General features: G+C 45.3%; 1 protein-coding gene across 1 annotated transcript; it reads left to right on the forward strand.

The window, feature by feature from the left end:
- Positions 1 to 317: 317 nt before the first annotated feature.
- LOC103191552 (NACHT, LRR and PYD domains-containing protein 3-like) lies at positions 318 to 19,558 on the forward strand. The gene is given in 12 exon segments (XM_042345892.1): positions 318 to 953; positions 4,927 to 5,009; positions 7,480 to 7,942; positions 9,405 to 9,571; positions 10,021 to 10,192; positions 10,305 to 10,370; positions 11,159 to 11,851; positions 11,854 to 12,946; positions 15,990 to 16,076; positions 16,735 to 16,905; positions 19,050 to 19,216; positions 19,379 to 19,558. Coding segments are annotated over 10 exon segments (2,748 nt in total). The 5' UTR covers positions 318 to 953; positions 4,927 to 5,009; positions 7,480 to 7,845; the 3' UTR covers positions 19,414 to 19,558.
- The last annotated feature ends 562 nt before the right edge of the window (positions 19,559 to 20,120 follow it).

Here is a 20,120-nt window from a genome sequence, read left to right on the forward strand (position 1 = left end):
CCGTATCCTGCCAATGAACCAGGCTGGGCTGTGTTGTCACTAACAGTGCCCTGGAATACCCTGGACCAGCCTGGCTCAAAAACTGGACTAGAGACCGTCAGAGAGGCCTGACTCGATTCCGACATTCTGTTGTCAAGCTTGTCAACTGTTAAACTAATCTAACAGTGAGGGCAAAGAGTGACTGATGAGAAGATCCATAGCCATAGAGTTATTTATTGGTTCGAGGCTCACTAATGCTCAGAGAGTGAATTGTGTGTCTGTTGATAAAGATATAAGCTCCAGGGCTGTGCTGTGTGGGCAACACCCTAATTGTGGTGGCAAAAGTGAACTCGCTACAGTATGGTTTCACAACTGAAACTATGATACTGATATTGCTAAAAGTATGAAAAATAACATGAATTATTAACATTGCTACTAATAATGATATTAGAGGTGATATGTTTCCGATATTCCATTGCCAGTTCAGCTCCAAGTAGACCCTTCTTACACAGACACCGGGCCTCTTAACTGAGAGTTTTACACATGTTTACTAAGAGGCTCGGGAACGTCTGGAATGGTGTGGCGGTTCGGAGTGAGGGTGTGGTGGGGGTGTGTGATGGTTATGATAAGGAGTCTGTGACAAACACAGCTCTGTACTGTGATGTGCAGGAGGGAAAGTGCAGGTTCAAAAAGGCGATTATTGGGCCGAATGGGCTTCTTTAATCAAACCAATCAGATGTTTGCAACACATTATGAGGAACTGGGGCCAACCAGGTTTCTGAGAGAAGATAGTGTCACCATAAACAGGACAGACATTCAGCAGCAGCAGCTTTGTACGTGACTGTGTCTGAGGTAGAATCAGCAAGTGAACATTTCATTTGTTCTGAACAGGAGATCGGCAGCTCAGAGAGTGAGAGACCAGGAGCAAACAATTTACCCGCGTCAACAACTGGACCACATATAGCAGCACCAAGGTAGGCTGAGGGCATCAATTACCTCAACGTCATTTACATTACTGTTTTTCCTCAGCACCAGTTCAATTTAGATCTGCAGATTTGTGGAGTTCTGTATCTTTCAACAACAACGTACATTTACACAGCACGCTTAACGAAGTGAGCACTTGACAGTGGTGGAGTCTGACCCCCTATCTACGGGGATAGGGAGGGGGTCGGTGACCATTAGTACGATCAAAAAGGAAAACACTTAGCCAGGATTTGAAAGTGGGAATGGAGGAGGCAATGCGGAGGGATTGAGCGAGAGGGGTCACTCTGTCTCTGGATCTCTCTCTGTGTCTGAGTGTGTCTGTATTTGTATTGCTCACTGTCTGGGTATCTGTCTGTCTCTATGTGCGTTTCTCTCTCTCAATCTGTGTGTATTCCTTTCTGCTCTATGTGTGTAAAAGTATGCCTCTATGTCAATCTGTCTTTGTATGCAGTTATCTCGCACTCTCTCTATATATATTTGTATTACAGTCAGTTACTGGTTAGAGACTCAATGAGGCCAAGAGAGGAAATGTTATATTTGTGGGAATGCTGCTGTTTCTCTGTTAATAAAGATATGAACTGCAGCTTAGGGCTGTGTGGGGAACGCCCAGAACATAGTGTACAAATGAACTCAATACAACATGGTTTTACCGCTCAAATAAACACTATTTAAACCAAATCTACGCATTTAGTGAAACAAACCAACACAGTTTGAACTGCTGCTACATGTTTATGATATATTTCAGCTGAGTTAGATATACATGTTGCTTTTGCCCTTTTCAGCATGGAGGCCCACGCTATGGAACTGAATGTCCCGGGATGTGTGTGACACCAGCAGCAATTAACCAGACAGTCCTGATAATCAGCTATTAGATTAAAAACAATACAGATATATTTGTTTGTAGATAGAATATACATTTACATTAATTTCAAACAAGCAATCCTTAAACAGAAAGAAAAACAAAACAAATGTATTAGTATCTGGTTATCACAGATTACAGCAGATCACCCTTGTGCGTGAGGGCGTGGTTTGTGTGTGTGTGGTGGTGTGTGTGTGTGGGTGGGTGGTGGGGGGGGGGGAGGCAGGGGGGGTTGGTTCTGGGGTAGGCATCTCTGCGTTTCGCTTTGGTCAGGAACCAAGACTGCTCCACCTTGGGCTTCTGCCCCTCTTTATAAGGCACAGTGACAAGGTAGGCCTTGTTCCTCCCTTCTCTGCAGTGCCTCTATTGCATTGTAGTGTCGGAAAGGTTAACGCACACAGGACATGGACACATTTTTGAAACGTACCATTTAATCACAGTGGGGAAACCCACTTTGTTACCCGTTAGTCCTTATCAACCTATGTCTCTGAATCCATAGGTCTCTCTACCCCTGTACTCCCTTTAAAACGATACCGTCTAATTCCCTGTCTGTAACCTTGCATCTATGCTTGTAACCACTTTAATTAAATCGGTCTTCTCTCTTTCATCTACATTTTTGTTTTTCGTGAAAAGGCTTGATCTTCGCTTCCCAGGCAATTCTGTCAATTAAGGTTAAGCAAATGTGTTGTTGAACTCGCTGACATTCCTTGTTCACATACTTCTACATATATCCTTTTGGGAGGACTCCTGTGCGAGAAACGTGTGGGAGGATTCAGTGGAAAGGCTCAGATGAACAACTCCTTTTGGGAGGACTCCATGTTGTGAGGACTCCACGTTGTGAGGAGCCTTGGTTGGAACCATTCCTTGTTGGGAAGAACCCATATTCGAAGGTCGCTTGTTGGAGGATTTACGGTGGGAATAATCCCTGTTTGGAGGACTCCTGTTTGGGAGGACACAGACAAACATGTAATCTTTGATAGTATAGATTAAAATAGAATAATAATCCTTGCATTTGTTATAGCAGTTTTCAGGTGTTTTAGAAGTTGCAAAGTGCTTCCCAGAGTATACTGTGATGTGCATTGACTGTATCTTTATGGGCGATATCCAACGTAAAATTTCACACAGCAGTGTTCGATTGATTGCTTAGTATTGTACTGAGTGACTAATTTGTCATTTTTTTATTCATGTCGGTTTAATATCGGTTTAATTGCATTTTTATTATAGCTTATATAGGAGATAGGAACCCGCCCTCAAATGCCCACGTTGCTCCCCCTTGCGAGACCTCTCCGATGAGGTGTAAATCATATCTATGCATCATTCGGTTATTGCTTTCTTGGGAGACACGCAGACAGGCATTTTGTTTTTGTTAGCACAGAATGGCTCTCATCAATCTTCCTCCAAAAATGCATCTACTCACACTTCTCCACATTAAACGTCATCTGCGGCATGTCTGCCCGTTTCAACTGTCTGTCTATATCCCCCTCACATCCTCTACCATCCACTTCACTCTTCACCACGTTCCATACTTTAGTGCAATCTCCAAAATTTTAAACGTCGCTTTTGATAATCAAGTCATTCACATATACCAAAAAGAGCAGTGGACCTAAAACCGACCCCCGGGTGCACGAGAGTCTGGAAAACAATCATTTGCTACGTATTATATGCTTTCTGTCTCGCAGCTAATTTTGCATCGTTACTTTGCCAGAACACCAGGTTACTCAACACAAGTGACACAGAGATTCAAAGTAAATAGTCCATTATGCAAACACAAGCATCAACAGTGTCTGCATTAATTTTGATAATATATCATCACTGTTTTTTCCAGCATAACAATCAAAGTGTTTACAACCCACAACAACACCAAACTCCAAATAGAGAAAGCCCTCCTTACGAACCCCACTAATTCGCTTTCTCTTTTGCTGGTAACTTTCTTACTGGTGGCAAATCTCCTCCCCCCTGTACGTATACATTGATGCAGTCGACTCGATATTGATTTCACTGGGAACTGCGCTGAGCCTCTCCACTCCTCCAACTATTTCAAATAATCATAGAAATATACAGGACAAAAAGAGACCATTCGGCTTTGTCAGCAAAATAAAATTACATCTTTCTTTACGTGTTTTTAACTTCGGTTGCTCTCTTCACAGAAATAGCCAACACACTACACATGCTGCTTTGCAGAGATAGGGAGATATGGACAGCTTCTGTGAAGCCTCCCACCGCCTGTTTGCTTCTCATTATTGAGATAGGCAGATGGAGGCTGCAGTATTTTAATCAGAAGTTGACTTCATCCGGTCCAGCAACGGAACTTTAACCCCTCCTGAACTAGTCGTTAAACCAAACAAACCTTATCAAAAGCTTATGGCTATACTATATTCTAAACGGTTACAAAGATTAAATTGTAGTTGTAAAAACATTAAACATCACAATTATAACTGTACAATGACCAAAGGCAACAGCAAAATTGCATTTTTATAGCCCATTTCCAAGTCGTTGTATGATGAATACTTCGGATTGAGCTGGGGGACGGGATTGTGGAGGGTGTAGGGCAACGGCGGAAGGAGGGTGATCGAAGACGTGGTCGAAAAGGAGGGTCTTTTGTGATATTAATATTTATTTTTTGGCTATAGTACCGGATTACAGACCGCCACAAGGGCGGATATGAATCCGACATTCCTTTGCCAGGCATATTAACCTGGAAGCATTTCAGCTCCAAGGATACCCTTCTTACACAGGTAGCCCCATAATAATTATAACTATTATTATGTTCCTTTGCTGAGCGTCTAAGGTAAGTAAGGAATAGTGTGGCGGGATCCAGGTGTGGAAAGGGAGAGCGGTCAAGTGTCCTGAACAAACGCAGCTCTGTACTGTGATGGCCGGAAGGAAACTGTAAGTTCTACAAAGATGATAAATAGGCCGAAGGCAATTCTTTATCCAAACCAGCTGGATCTTGCCATCACATACCGTGGAACCTAGTAAGGGTTCAGAGTGGAGATTATGTCACCAGAAGACGGGCAGAGAGACAAGCAGGCAGAGAGTATGTTTGTAAGTTACAGTGTCTAAGGCAGAACAAGGAAGTTTACATTTGCTTTTTTCCTGCACAGGATATCATCAGCTTTTAGAGAGATAGAGGCCAGAAGGCGGCAATTCACCCCCGTCAGCAACTGGACACAGAGAGCAGCACCCGGTAGGCTCAATGCATCAATTTCCTCAACGTGATTTACACTAATATTTAAAGTCAGCACCAGGTCACTTTAGATCTGCAAATTTGTGGAGTCCTGGAGCTTACAACAACAGCTTACATTTACACAGCGGCATTCACACGGGATAGCTCTTGACAGTGGCAGTGTCTGACCCCAAGCTAAGGCCAGAGGGAGGGGTGACGAGACCGTTAGCACAATCAAAAAGGACAATATTTAGGCAGGATTTAAAGTTGGGGAGAAAGTGGGGCAGGCCGAGGGACAATGTTTGTTTTCGCAAGGATTATTACTATCCCAGCGCCTGGTTTCCTGTCTTTCTGTACAATCAATGAGACAGATGGAGAACAAGAAGCCGGGGCTTCAGTCCTTGATCGAACCTTATTATACATCCAAAGATGCCATTTAGGATTGAATTACTGATGAATCCTGATTTGGATTCCAATAATCCCCAAGTGGAACCGTAGTTTTTATCACAAGGCTAAACTCTTGTCTCCCAGTGTCATGGATAAAAATCCCTTAAATACAATTGTTTAATCATTTCAAGCTGTTCATAGGCCAATACGGTTTGGTAATTGGCTGCTGTATTTGCCCACAAAATCCCGTGAAGCAGTTAATGATGTCATCTTGATGTGATGGTGGCATACTGAACGTGATAATAATAATTAGTGGTAATAATATTATTACAATAGAAAATTACAAAATTACATCTGTTTATCGCCTTTCACCCAAGGTGCTGTCCTTGGCAACAGCAAAGGAAGTGTCGTATTAATTGCAAGCTGTTGCTTTCACCAAATAGACCAAATGGGATTCAGAAATCAGAGAGTGGTAGTGAACAGTTGTTTTTCTGTCTGGACGGAAATGTGCAGTGGTGTCCCCCAGTGGGTTGATATTGGGACCACTGACTATTTTTTGTCTATGAAAATAACCTGAACTTGGGTATAGGAGTACAATTTTCAAGTTTGCAGATTAGATTAGGCTAGGAAAAGTGGTTGCCAGTGAGGAGGATAGTAGCAGACAGCAAGAGGAAATAGGCAGACTGGTAAAATGGGCAGACACGTGGCAGATGAAGTTAAATGTGGAGAAATGCAATGTGGATGCATTTTGGGAGGAATAATGAGGAGAGGCAATATCAGCTAATTGTAGAATCTTAAAGGGGATGAAGGAACAGAGAGACCTGGGGGTTCATATTAGTAAATATTTGAAGGTAAAGATTTTAAAAAGCATAAAGGATACTATGCTTTATAAATAAGGGCATAGAATACAAAATTCAGAAAACTGCCAACCTGCCCGTTCTCTCCGTTCAGCGGCCTCTGAGCTGCTCCGAGTCTCCAGCCCGACCCGCCCTCCCATCGTTGGCCGGGCTTTCAGCCCCTCTGCCACCACACTCTGAATTTCATCCCACGGTCCCTTCGCCTCGCTTCCTCCCTTGCCTCCTTCAAGGCCCGTCTCCACACCCTTCTCTTCGACCATGCCTTTCGTCTCCCTCCCACCACTCTGCCTTCCCTCACCTATACCCCTCCTCTCCCCCATGCTCTGGTCCCGACACCTGACTATTCAGCACATTAGCACGTCCTTCCGACGTGAAAGGCGCTCTATAAATGCAATTTTGTTGTTGTTGTAGTTGAAGTTATAATGAACCTTTATAAAACACTGGTGAGGCCTCAGCTGGACACTCTGTTGAGTTTTGGGCCACAAACTTTAAGCAGGTATTGGAGAGGGTGCAAAGGAGCTTTACAGGGATAGAACCAGTAAAGAGGTTATTCAGTTACCAGGAAGGCTAGAGAAGCTCCGATTTTGCACCTTGGAGCTGATAAGATTAAGAGGAGAATTAATAGAAGTTTTCAAATTGAGACAGGGAATTTAAAAGGTTGCGCAATGAGAATATATTACCACTGTCGATAACCCGAGTTCACTGATTAAAAATAGTTTAAAATAAACAGAGGGGAGTTGAGGGGTATTTCTTTCACACAGCGAATTGTTAGGATCTGAAATGCATTGCTTGAAAGGGTGGTGCAAACCGATTCGCTGATAGCTTTTACGAGAGAAGTAGATAATTATTTGTGGCGGACAAGTTTGCAGATTAAGGGAAGAGATCGAAGAAATGGGATTGATTTCGATAGCGCTTTTCAAGGAGCCGTAACAGACACGATGGCCCGAATGGCCTCCTTCTCTGCTGTATAATTCTATGATTCTATGAAATTGGCTGATGCATTCACCTCCGAAATACAAACTCACTACAATTCACACTAATGGGGAAGTGTTTTGAGACATCCTCCTCACTTGAAAGAAAACAAATGCAAGAAAAGTTATTATATTATGGTATTTCAGTACAAAATCTGAATATGCTTAAATCCTCATTGTTACCGTGACTTACGATTGATTTCGTTTGCAAGATAAACGTCAAATGTGAGAAAGAAGGAGTCATTGATATAATAACCTTATGGTATTGTCTGATAGATCACGTCTTGTTCTACGTGTTCTACTGTAAACATAAATAAGGCTCAACACCTGTCGCAAAACTCAACAACAGCTTGGCTGCACTTTGCAGCAATGAAACGCCTTGTTGGAACATTGATGGGAAAGAGGAAACAAATCTCTGAGACATCGAGACACGACAAACCTGATGAATCAATGAAATGGTCACCATCACCACAACCAAACACATCCACATCTGGCGGGAATGAAACAGCGAGTACATCTGCAGTTACCCAAACTCATTGTGATACGGTTGCAAATCCCAACCAGTGTTCCACCACTTTGGGTGGGTCGAGTGAGACAGCATCCGTGGAAATTGAACCGATTGCCAATGCAGAGGGCGGTGAGATGACCTGCGGTGTGGATCAGACACCCGGCAACACACCCAATGTGTTCTCTTTACCCGACTTTGAGGAAAGTCTTAAAGAGATGATAACCAACAAAGGTAAATAGTTTATAAAGTACTTTTACACACAAACACATAACTTTATCTCAACAGCTTTGGAACTGGCAGATCAGTCAATATCTGTTTGGATTGAGCAAACTCCCAGGTCTTTAATGGGACTTGTTTGACGGTTCATGAACCAAATCCCAGGTGATGACAGACCAGCCAGCCTGGCAGATGGGCAGCTCTTGCAGTCACAGACCAGTCCTGGGGGAATGAATTATTCCAAATCAGCTCCTGTTAAAGCTGCAAGCCCTTATGGTAGAGTGTACAGTCCATATGTATGCGGATGACACTCAAATGTACTTCTCTGCCTCTGGCCTCTCCTCCATTTACGTATCCCAGTCCGCTATTGTCCTGTCAGTTTCTCTTTTGACGTGAAAGGCGCTTTATAAATGGAATCTTGTTGTTGTTGTTGTTGTATGACAGCCAACAAGTACTCGATGAACGCAAACTTCCTGCAGCTCGGCGTTGGCAAGACGGACATAATATTTGGCTCCCACCATCAACTTCGGTCCTGTGGGTCCGATCTCCTCAACCTCCCCAGGATCTCCCTCAAACTCACTCCAAAGAAATGCGCAACCGTGGAGTCAGATTCGATCAACAGCTTTCTTTCTCCTCCACATCCGTTGCCTGACCAGGACCTTGACTTTCCACCTCTGCCACATTGCCCACCTCACCTCTGTCCAAACCTCACACCCACAGCAGCCAAAACGTTCATGCACAACTTTGCCAAAGCGACTGTGACTGTGAGCGCTGTGGGCGAATGTGACAATATGCACTTATCAATGTCACTCAAACAGCCATGGAGATAGAGACCAATTTAATTTGGGGATTTGTTATCCAGGACATAGAGAGACACTCTCTTTTCTTTAATAACTACCAAAGCATCAACAAATGGACTTTGGTTTAGTACGTTGTCTAAAAATGGCAGGTCAGCAGCGAACGATACCCCAGCAGTGTGACCTGCATTTCAGTGAGAGGATATGAGTTGCTTTTCACGCCGTGCGGCTTGATCCCGCAAAATTCAGACTCTGGCATTAATATGTTCAACTTTATAGATTTAATAAATGCGTTCCAAATTATGAAGGGTTCTGATGGTTCAGAGAGGGAATAGCTGTTTCCTCTGGTGGTTGGGTGGGTAACCAGGGGGACACCGACTTAAGGTAATAGGCAAAAGAACCAGAGGGGAGTCCTGCAGTGGATTGCCAGGTTCGTCTATGAGGTCAAAGCCCTAATGTGGAGTTTGAACCCACAACCTTCTTTCTCAGGAGCGAGAATGACACCAACATAGCCAGGCTGACAGCTGCCTGATGGTAGCTATTAAATTGTGTTTTAAGCTAATGGATGTTGGTTTATTCTGAACGTTTGCAATAATAAATGTGGTAATATTTTCGGAAATATATTTCAAGGAACAAAAGTTAAATCATGACTGACTTAATGTTTTTTACGGTTGCTGAAGGTACAAACACCTTATTCCCTGAAACCCTTTCCCTGTACGATGATCACCAGCTGCACAAACTGACAGAGTTCTGCCGAGACAGATTGGAACAGGCCATTGAGGAAGGCGTGGAGGACATCAGCTCAAGGCTGACTGAGAAGGAATGTTTCAGTCCGCAGGAACACAAAGTAGGTTTGAGTCAGGAGATTTCCCTTTCATTTCCTAAACTCTCAGTTAATCTGTGCCTGTCTGCACAGCTCAGGTGCAGCTGTTATCATGAAATCGGCAGAATGGCAATCAAAACTTAACCAACCAGATTTGTTATAATACAGGACATGCAGTATATGCCTCTAGTGGAGCAGTACTGCACAGTGTAAGACGTGTCTGTTTATATAGCGTTTAAATAACTCCGTTCACGTGGTGAGGCAGTCTCAAGGCACTCACAGTAGAGCCTGAGCTGGATTTGGGAAGGGAAGTGGAGGGAAGGTGATCAAAGGCATAATCACAGAGGAAAGCAGTTTGTGGAGGGAAGAGATAGCAAATCCAGCGAAGCCATCAATGGAGCTGGGTGTTGCTGATCACTCTCACTGCTCATGTTTCACTCCATCTTCAATACATTAATGCTCACTCTCTGCAGAAGCTCACTGAGCTCACACACAGTGGGCAGAAGACACAAAGCTCGAAATTTCTTCTGAACCTGGTGATGGGAAAAGGTTCCCATGCCCTGAGAGTGACGTGGGAATCCTTTGTGGAAATGAGGTCCACTTTGCCCAAACTGAACAAAATTATGACTGAAATACAGGAACAAGGTAATGTGTGATGATACACTGTGCCTCCATTCTGTGGTGAGTTACACATCTTACTCAAATAGTATTGAGACAGAGTTCGTTCAAACTAGTAATATTAATTCTATTCAAACAGGTGCCAGTCTGGTGGATGAGGTGACCATTGACCGAAGTATTCCAGACGTCCCCATTAATATGATAGGTATGTGACAGTGACAAGATTCAAGCCAGTCAATCACTTCTGAAATACACAGTTTAATACTTTTCCATTTACTTGATGATTTCCAGAAAAATTCAAATGAGGATGAGAGAGTGTAGGAGGCAGATAAAGAGGGAGAGGAGGGGAGAGGGGAGGATTGCAAATAAGGAGGGAGGGGAATGATCCTTATTCGATTCTTACATATTTCAGCAAATATTGCTTTGCAATGATTTTTCTCAAAATAAATTAGAGATAACGTCTCACAAGTCGTCATATAATGGCGTGAAAAGCTTCCATGGTGTACATGTAATTCAGATTCTTTAACCCTTGTTTGCCTGCCTCAATTGGTGTTCCTTTTGTCTCGGAGTCAGAAGCTGTGGGTTCACGTTCATATCAACTGGATGCGTTGACACTCCAGTGGGGTATATGCATTGTTGGAGATGCCGCTATTGGGATATAAAACCGAGGTCCTGTCTAACTTTTCAGGTGGACATTAAAAACTTCACAATACGATTTGAAAAGAAAGGGAGTTTCTCTCTGCCGTTTCCTGGCCAAAATCTCTCAAATAAATGTGGTCAATCACTTCACGACTGCGTGTGGGACATCGCTGTGCACAAATTAGCTGTTGCGTTTGCCAACAAAACAAAGCCACTGCACCTTACAGTAAATCTATCAGCGCTTTAGGTAGTCCTACTGCCTTGAAAGGCCATGAATGATTCTAAGTATTATTAACTAATAAAGCTCAATAATTCTTCTATTTACTTTATGATTTTGTAATGTTCAACATGAAGCTATTCAGCGACTGCACAAGGAGACGTTACAGAAACAATGTGAGAAACTGGAAGTGAAGACCATCCTGATAAAGGAGAAGGTGAGGACGTTTCAGTTGGTTGATCACTACACGGAGTTAACAATTATTTCTGATGTACGTGAACGGGAACTGGTAGAACATGAGCTGCTGGCGAGAGGCAGAGACCACGAGGAGTGGAGACAGAAGCAACTCCAGAGAGAGCTGGAAAAAGTCCGAACTGATAAACTGTTCCACAGCAGCTTCTCAAAAGGAAGTCATTTACATTCCTCTCAGGGAAGCGCTTCTGACTCTCCCACTGGGATTTCCGCAGTAGTCAGTGGAGTGGCTGGGATTGGCAAAACAACCATGGTGCAAAAGATTGTCCATGACTGGGCCACAGGCAAAATTTATCCTCACTTCCACTATGTATTTGTTTTTAAATTCCGAGACCTAAACAAACTTTACGACAGAACAACATTGGGCGTTCTAATGGTGGAGCAGTATCCTTACCTCAGGGATTTTCTGGATGAGCTGTGGAAACATCCAGAGAGATTGCTCTTTATATTTGATGGTTTGGATGAATTCAGGACAAGGATTGATTTCGCTGACAGTCGGAGAGACACAGAGCCTCAGCGCAAGTGCACAGACCCTGAATGTCTCTGTGATGTGTCTGACATTGTGTACAGTTTAATACAGAAAAACTGCTGCCAGGCTGCTCAGTGCTTGTGACCAGCCGCCCCACTGCATTACATTTACTGGCAAAGGCTCAGATCAGTGTCTGGGCTGAAATCTTGGGGTTTGTGGGTGACGAGAGAAGGGAATATTTTCACAAGTTCTTTGAAGATCAGGAGGTGGCGGCAGCTGTTTACAGCCACGTGGAGGAGAACGAGCTCCTGCACACCATGTGCTGCAACCCGTCCTACTGCTGGATTCTCGCTCTGTCTCTGGGTCCCTTCTTTACACGGACACACAGAAACAAACAGCAAGTTCCCAAGACAGTCACACAACTCTTCTCCTATTATATTTACCACATCCTAACACATCATAGTGTCAAGATAGAAAGCCCCCGTGATGTGATGCTGAAGATTGGTGAGATGGCCTTCACTGGAGTCTCCCAGTGCAACATTGTCTTTACTGATGAGGATCTCAGCAAAACTAAGCTCCAACCTTTCCAGTTCCTCTCTGGCTTTCTCATGGAGCTTGTGGAGAGAGAGTCTTCAGAGCACAGCGTGGTGTACACCTTCCCGCACCTCACCATCCAGGAGTTCTTAGCTGCACTCGCTCAATTCCTGTCTCCAAATACAGAAAGTATTCAGGAAAGACTTTATCAAACTTGCAGTGAAGATGACGGCCGGTTTGAGATATTCCTGCGCTTTGTTGCGGGTCTCTCCTCCCCACGGGCAGCTCAGCCACTGGGGGAGATTCTGGGTCCATTTGAAGAACAGACAACCTTCGCAGTGATCAATTGGCTGAAGGTGAAATTTGGAGCTGACACGAAATTCAGCAAGAGCACCAGGGGGAAAAGAAAGCTGCTGAACAAACTCCACTATCTATTTGAATCTCAGAATCAAACCCTGGCACAGCAAACACTGAGCTCTGTACAAACACTGGCATTTGGTGATGACTCTTCCAGCAAAGCATTGAGACTAACACCGATAGATTGTGTTGTGTTGTCTCAGGCCATTGGACTGTGTGACACAATAAAACTTCTGGATCTGAAGAGCTGCTACATTCAGGATGAGGGTCTCCAGCGTCTGGTTCCTGTTCTGCATAAGTGTCAGGAGTTGCAGTAAGTTTACTCTGTTTGTATTTCGTTTTCTTATTATTCTGATTTCAAAGCTACAGACTGTACTGACATTAAAACAAACAGCTGATCAATTGAAGAATGAAATCACACAGCAGGAGGGAATAGTTGTTGACACTTTAGTGGCCACCACACACCACACTGGGGGATTGGAAGGTGAAATACTCTCTTACTAATTTAAACCTTGCTGATCCACATTGCGAGCCCTTTTATGACAGCTTATTGATGTTATTGGGATTCGTTGCTGACTCCCTACTGGAATATTCACTTGATTCAATATGTTGTGACGTGAATCAGATCACACAGACCGGAGTTTGCGCTCATCGAGTTAATTCAGTGGTTTCGGTTTATTCATACAACAGTGCGGCTTTATCTTGACACCAGAGTCTCTGCTACTCCAGAAACTGTCCTAACCTCTAACCCTATAAGCTTCCCCCAGCTCACGCCCCAAGGATTGACACCTGTGAACCATGTGTTTAGGACGGAGGTTTCCTTTGTCCTCTCCTACCAGCTTCAGAACCACCCCGGGCTGTGTTCCGGGTCTGAGGGCTGGGACACCACATTTATCCAGGGTCAGTTACTCTCTCCATTACATTGGTTATAATTCGGTTACAACACATTTCACCCCAAACACATCTCCCAGAGCTGAAATCAGCCTGGCAGTTGTGGTTTCTGTAGCTAAGATTCTCCATTTCCAGCTCCTGAGATTTCCCAGCCACAGAGTTTCACTTTCCAAGATCTGGAATCCACATTCTTTGGAGAATAAGAGAATAGCTTCACAACCACTGTACTGAACTGGGAGATGACAGTCCAGGCTGGCTAAAGCGAAGTCAATAGTTTTATTCACAAACTGACCGAATGTGGCAATGTTGCTGAAATAGAACCAGAGTAAACTGCGTTGCTGCCAGATCCAGGCACTGCGTAGCTCCTTCTGTATGTACACCCAGCAGCCCAGCATGTTAAGATAGCTTGCTGAGAAAAGGTGCTGTGTCAAATGCAACGCTTATTATCATTATTATTATGGTCATAAGCTGTCTCTCACACCAGCTTAACTCTGCCTTCAGAAACCGTTTCTCCCCCAGCCGCTACACCTTCTCGTTCCGTTTTCCTAAGGGCTCTGTCCTCGGTCCTCTCTTCATCATCTATATGTGCTCCCTCTTGGCGACATGAACCACAGATGATGGAGTCAACTTCTACATGTATGCGGATGACATCCAACTCTACCCCTCTGCTTCCACACTCGAATATCTCTCAGAGTTCAAGTGCTGGATGAGACCTAACTTTTTACAGCAAAAACGTCAGCAAGAACTAGGTCCTCCTGATTGGCTTGCACCAGCAACCCCCCCAACTCAGGCACTGGCAGAATCAGCATCCATGGTTGCACAATCCACCTCACCAAAAGTGTCAGGAACCTGGGCGTCTTGTTCGACCCTCAACAGTCCTGTATCATTCATATCCTTAATATTATCCGCTCTGCTTTGCTCCACTTCCACAGCATTGTCCGAGTCCAGGACTGCCTCAAGCACAAGGCCGCCAAAGCCCTCAAATATGCTTCCACTATATCCGGACTCAGGGTGTCCAATGCTCTGCTTGTCGGCTTTCCCAAATCTTACCTCCATAAGCTGCAGATCATCCAGAATTCTGCAGCTCATATCCTATACCGCAATATACCCTGTGACCCTATTTCCATCACCTTGGCTCCACTGGCTCCCCATGCCTCAGCGAATAGAAATCAAAATCCTCGTACTCACTTTCAAACTCCTCCTACCTCTCCAATCTTCTAATCCCCTATCAACTTGCCCGCTCCTTCCATTCAACACGCTGTGGCCTCCTCCGTACCTCCCGCCCGATGCCCCCTACAATCGGCGGCCGAGCTTTCATCCTCTCTGACCCCATCCTTTCAAACTACATCTCGCAATCCTTTCGACTCGCTGCCTCCCTTGATCTGTTGCGGCTGCTCAGGGCCTGAACAGCCGCCCATGGAATCAGCTGGTCCCACAGCCCTGTCCTCACCCCCCGATCATTTAAACAAATATGACTGGCTATGGATACCGGTCGTGGGCAAGGATAGTAACCTGGGCTGAACAGCTCTGAAATGAGGACTTGTAGTACGGATGCAACTATATGGGTGTGGGTGGTGGGGTGGGGGCGGGGGTGTTGGTGATTTCTGTTTATTGGGTTATGGTGGGGAGTGATGAGATCAGTCACACCTTTACTGTGTCACACAAATGGGAGTGAGTAAACTGCCGGGAGGCTCTCACTGCTCTTCGACAGTATCTCGGGCAGGACCTGCTGCGCTGCGGACAGGACAACGGAAGCCTGTGTCCTAGTCATATGTGCCGGAGGAGCCTTGGCTGTTGACTGCGCGGAGTTAATGCTGTGGGGCCTCAGCTGTTGGAACTAGAAGAGGATAATGGCTTAAAGGGACAGGTGTGTCAACCCAGGGACCTGCCACACTTGGGTGTGCGACAGGGTGGTTGTGGTGTTTCCCAACGTTACCAACCTGTTCATTGCTTCCGCTCGGCGGGCACTGGCCTACTCCATGTCCCCCTCCCTGCCCTCTCCAGCATCGTCAGTTGCACATTCTGCCCGCATCCTCTGGAACTCAATCCCAGAGAACCTCCATCCCAACACCTTTCTTATCTCCTTCAAAGCCCGTCTCAAGATCTTCCTCTTTGACCCTCCGTTCGGTTTTCCTCCCACCCAAATCCCTCTCTGATCACAACGCGCAGCTCAGTTTCAAACCCTCATTGTATGGCTCCTTGTGAAACTCGATTTGATATTGTTGCCTGGGAGACTGTTGGCCGCTCGAACCTTTCAACTCCTTCCCTTTAAATGCAATATATTTCTCAGCTGTTTTGCGAATCAAACCGACTTAGGAACGATGTGTTTGTGAGCACGGAATGTCTCTGAACCTGGTCACAGCGCCTTCGGAACATGTTTCTCACATGAAAGCCTACTGCATATAGATGTCAATGTTTATTCTATTGTTATCCTACATTCACTGTGTTTCTGTCTCTGTGTCCAGGCTGGGGGTCAATAGCATTGGAGATTCTGGAGTGAAGCGAATGTGTGAGGCTCTGAGGAACACACATTGTAAAATAGAGAAACTGGAGTAAGTAGCTATCGTGTCAGTATCTGGTTGTTAACATGAATTATTATAACCTGAGCAGTTGTCGATGTATTAATTCTGAGATCATAAATGCTACAAGGTTTGGCACAGCGGATGGATTTTCAGTGTAAATCACTGAGAGAAGAGATACTTCCCACTCGGCTTCTGATAACCCCGTGAGACACAATATTTTCAGCTGGGAAGGTTGTGAGTTGGTGTTTTCAGCCGGAAATATCTCATTGGGGACGCAATGCAACTTTAGTCGGATAAACTGCAGCAGACACGCACACCACAGCACCCCCCCCCCCCCCCCCAAACACACTCCCTCCTAGCCACACGCGCCCTCCTCTTCCCAACACACACTCTGGGACACTCAGTCTGTTTCGAATTTCACCAACCCACACCCAAACCTTCAATCCTGAATGTAAGTGTCTATTCCAAACACAGCTATATTTTAAAGTGAAGGCGGCAAAAATGTCAGGAGCCGGCCCTTTCCTTCAGTATAAGACAACGCAACCCATCCAGAATCTCTAACTATTTACGTTATATTTACTCTGATCTCATATATCTCCGTGCATCTGATCCCCCGCTGTGCAATAAACAGTAATAAACAATGTGTTTACTCTGATGTCTGCTATTTCTCTGTGGCTCTGATCTCCAGGCTGGGGGATAACAACCTGACAGCTGATTGTACCGAGGATCTGGCCGCCGCTCTCACGACAAACCACTCACTGACCGAGCTGGACCTGAATAAGAATGAACTGGGAGATTCCGGTGTGACGCGATTGTGTGAGGCCCTGAGGAATCCGGAGTGTAAAATAAAGAGTCTGTGGTATGTAACACATTGTATCTCCAGAGTCTGAATGACTCCAATATCTCAATGTGTTTACTGTGATGGTCTGATCAGTGCGCCTGAATATTGTGACAGGAATCGGTGTGACAGTGCGAGGGCACAAGCCATCGTTTACATCAAACTCTCAACACGTATTAATAATACACCAAGTGCTGGAAACCTCAGCTCTATTACCATGTGGACAGTCACAGCTCTGACCCCTAAACTGGCTCCAGCCCCACACCCGCTCCCATTGTGTCTAATCCCCAAGCTCCTGCCCTGGTCCCGTCAATCCCTCCACACACTGTGGGTTTGTGTTTCTCCACTATTGTCAGACGGGTGTCTGACACACACACAAACCTGGCACCAGGCTTCAAACTCTCCAAACCAACCTCCTGACAGTTCCAAATCTGACAGGAGATATGTGTGTGTGAGGAATGGAGGCACATCCTCTGTCCGGAAGGACACCCCCTGCTCACATCATCCCAGATATTATTAGGAGCAGTTTGACCAGTGTCAAGGCTTAGGGACCCGTACTTGGCTTTAAGTTCACTTGTGGAGTTGAAGCTGTAGATCTTTGCTTCCCGCTGCCTATCTTGTTGGGATCAGCGCTTCTCTCTATCTCCGTCTCTCTCGGAGCGCTTTGGCTTGCGTGCTGAGCAGCAGCTGTAAGGATAGTCTCCCTGCCCGCAGTGACTGGTCTCACCTGCCAAGTCCTGCCGATGAGCCAGGCTTGGTTTCTCTGTCAAAACAACAACAACTTGGATGTATATAGCGCCCTCCACGCCGGACGACGTCTCGGCGCGCTTCACAAAAACGGATCCCAGAACCGAGCCAGGGGAAAGGGCATGATGTTGACGAAAGTCGCCGTCGTAAAGAAAGGTCTTCAGACGTGATCTGAAAATCAGAAGTGAGGGAGCGAGGCGAAGGGAGTGACGAAGGGAGTTCCAGTGCCTCGGGGCATAGTGGCTGAAGGCACGGCCGCCGATAGTTGAGCGGATTCGGGGGACAAGGACAAGGTCAGACTCGGAGGAACGAAGGCAACGAAAACTTTTATGAGTAGGGAGGAGGTCAGAGAGGTCGGAGGGGGCAGAGAAGAGGAGTGATTCGAACACAATAGCGAGGATCTTGAAGTCGTTCCTCTACGGGAGAGGCAACCAGTGAAGTCGGCCAAGGACTGGGGTTATTGGGGAGCAGAATTTGTTCAGCGCAAGAATGCGGGCAGAAGAGTTTTTGATGCCTTGAATGTTATGAATGGTAATGGAGGGGAAATCGGCGAGGAAGGCATTTGATAGCTGAGCCAAGAGGTGACAAAGGCACAGACAAGGATTTCTGTGGCTTTTGGGGTGAGGTATTGAATATGCTGTAATCAGCAATGAATGTAATTGTATTCTGCAACCCTCTTGGCTCAGGAACTCGACTTGTGATCGTCACACATGATGCAGACCGTCACTGACAAGTGCGCTTGTTTTCGTGTTTGTGTGTTTGTGTACGGGTCGGTGTTATGTTCGTGTGTGGGGGGGGTATGTGTATGTATGTTTATATTTGTGTGGGTGGTACGTTTGTACATTTTAGGAGTCTGCATGTGTGTGTCTGTATGCGTGTGTTTCTGTGTGAGTGTGCCTGTGTGCGTGTGCATTCCTGCAAACTGTATATCTCACTTATGCAAGAGTTTGGGGATTTCCTGAGCCGAGTTATTTAACTGACTGTGTTCAACGATTCCATCCATATTCCCAACCGGCTTTCGCCTCCGTATGGAAATATATTTTCGGTGGAGAAATCAGGTCCTGAGATGTTATTTTGTTTCGTGACCATACAGTAAAACCCCGTCGGCACAAATCTCACCAGAGGAAAGTCTACATAGCTTTAGTGATGAGATAGTCTGTTTCAACTCAGACACTGAAGTCTATGTCCTGTACCTCAATGGTTAGAGCACCCGCCTCGCTAGTGAGAGAATATGGGGATGATTCTCGAGGGCGGTCAGAGCGAAACATCAGGCAAGTTTGCGTACTCCACAGTCCCCTGTTTACCAGCAGTCAGAAGGAAACAGGTTTTTTGTGAATTTGCAGACACTGAGTTACAGTGGGTTATGAACACTGTGTTTACTCTGATCCCTGTCATGTCTCTGTGCCACTAATCTCCAGGCTGTGGGGTAACAGTCTGACCGATGGCTGCACTGATGATCTCGTCTCCCCTCTCAGTACAAGCCGCTCACTGAGGATCCTGGACCTGGGGTTTAACTCCTTCACAGACGGCTCTGTCCCGCTCTCCGCCGCCTCATACAGACCTGCACCAGTCTGGAGGAGATCAGGTGAGTGTGTGTGTCAGTGTTTAATGTGACAAACCCATAGAGAAAGGGCTGCGTATCAGAATGGGAACAGTTTGAAGGGATTTATTTATTTAACTGCGACATGAACAGTTTACAGTTTGTACCATTATCCCATGGGTTTATTTCCTGTTTAATGTGTTTCAGGCTGTGGGAGAATAGGTTCAGTTCAGACGGACTGAATCAGCTGAAGTCACGGCGGGGAATCAGAGCTGAGCTGTCAGTGACAGTGTAACACTGACTTATGCAGTGACTGTCCACACAGTCTGTGTAATATGGAATATATTCTGGACACTTTAGTGACTGATTATTAAAGATGTTAATCCTGATTCCTCTCCCATCCCTCCTCTGAGGACAGTTATTATCACATAAACCCTGACACACACCTTCCCCCGGGCTCTCTTCCTTTCTTTTTCTTTCTCTCTCTTTCTGTGTGTATGTTTGTGTGTGTGTGACTCTCTTTCTCTCTCTTTCTCAATCTTTCTCCCTCTAAGTCTTTTTTCCTCATTCTCTCTTTCATTCTCTCTCAGTCTCTCACATATTCTATCTCTCTCTCTGTCTCTCGGTCTCCGTTTTTCACTTTCTCTCTCTGGCTCTCCTCTCAGTCTCTCTCACAAAACACACATTCACTGCATAATATACTTTCTCTCAGTCTCTTTCTCAATCTCGCTCTCAGTCTCTCTATCTGTCTATTCCTCAGGATCCCTCACTCTCTTCCTCTGCCACTCTCTGTCTTTCTTTGTCTCTCGCAGTCATTCTATCTCAGTCTCTCTCAGTCTCTATCTTTTTCTCGCTCACGTAAAACACAAACACTATATTTCATAATACATTTTTTCTCACCGTTTAAATGGAAATTGTCCCCAATGCTGCATTAATATTAACCATATAA

This window comes from Callorhinchus milii, unplaced genomic scaffold (genome assembly GCF_018977255.1).
Source record: "Callorhinchus milii isolate IMCB2004 unplaced genomic scaffold, IMCB_Cmil_1.0 Scaffold144, whole genome shotgun sequence".
NCBI classification, from domain to species: domain Eukaryota; kingdom Metazoa; phylum Chordata; class Chondrichthyes; order Chimaeriformes; family Callorhinchidae; genus Callorhinchus; species Callorhinchus milii.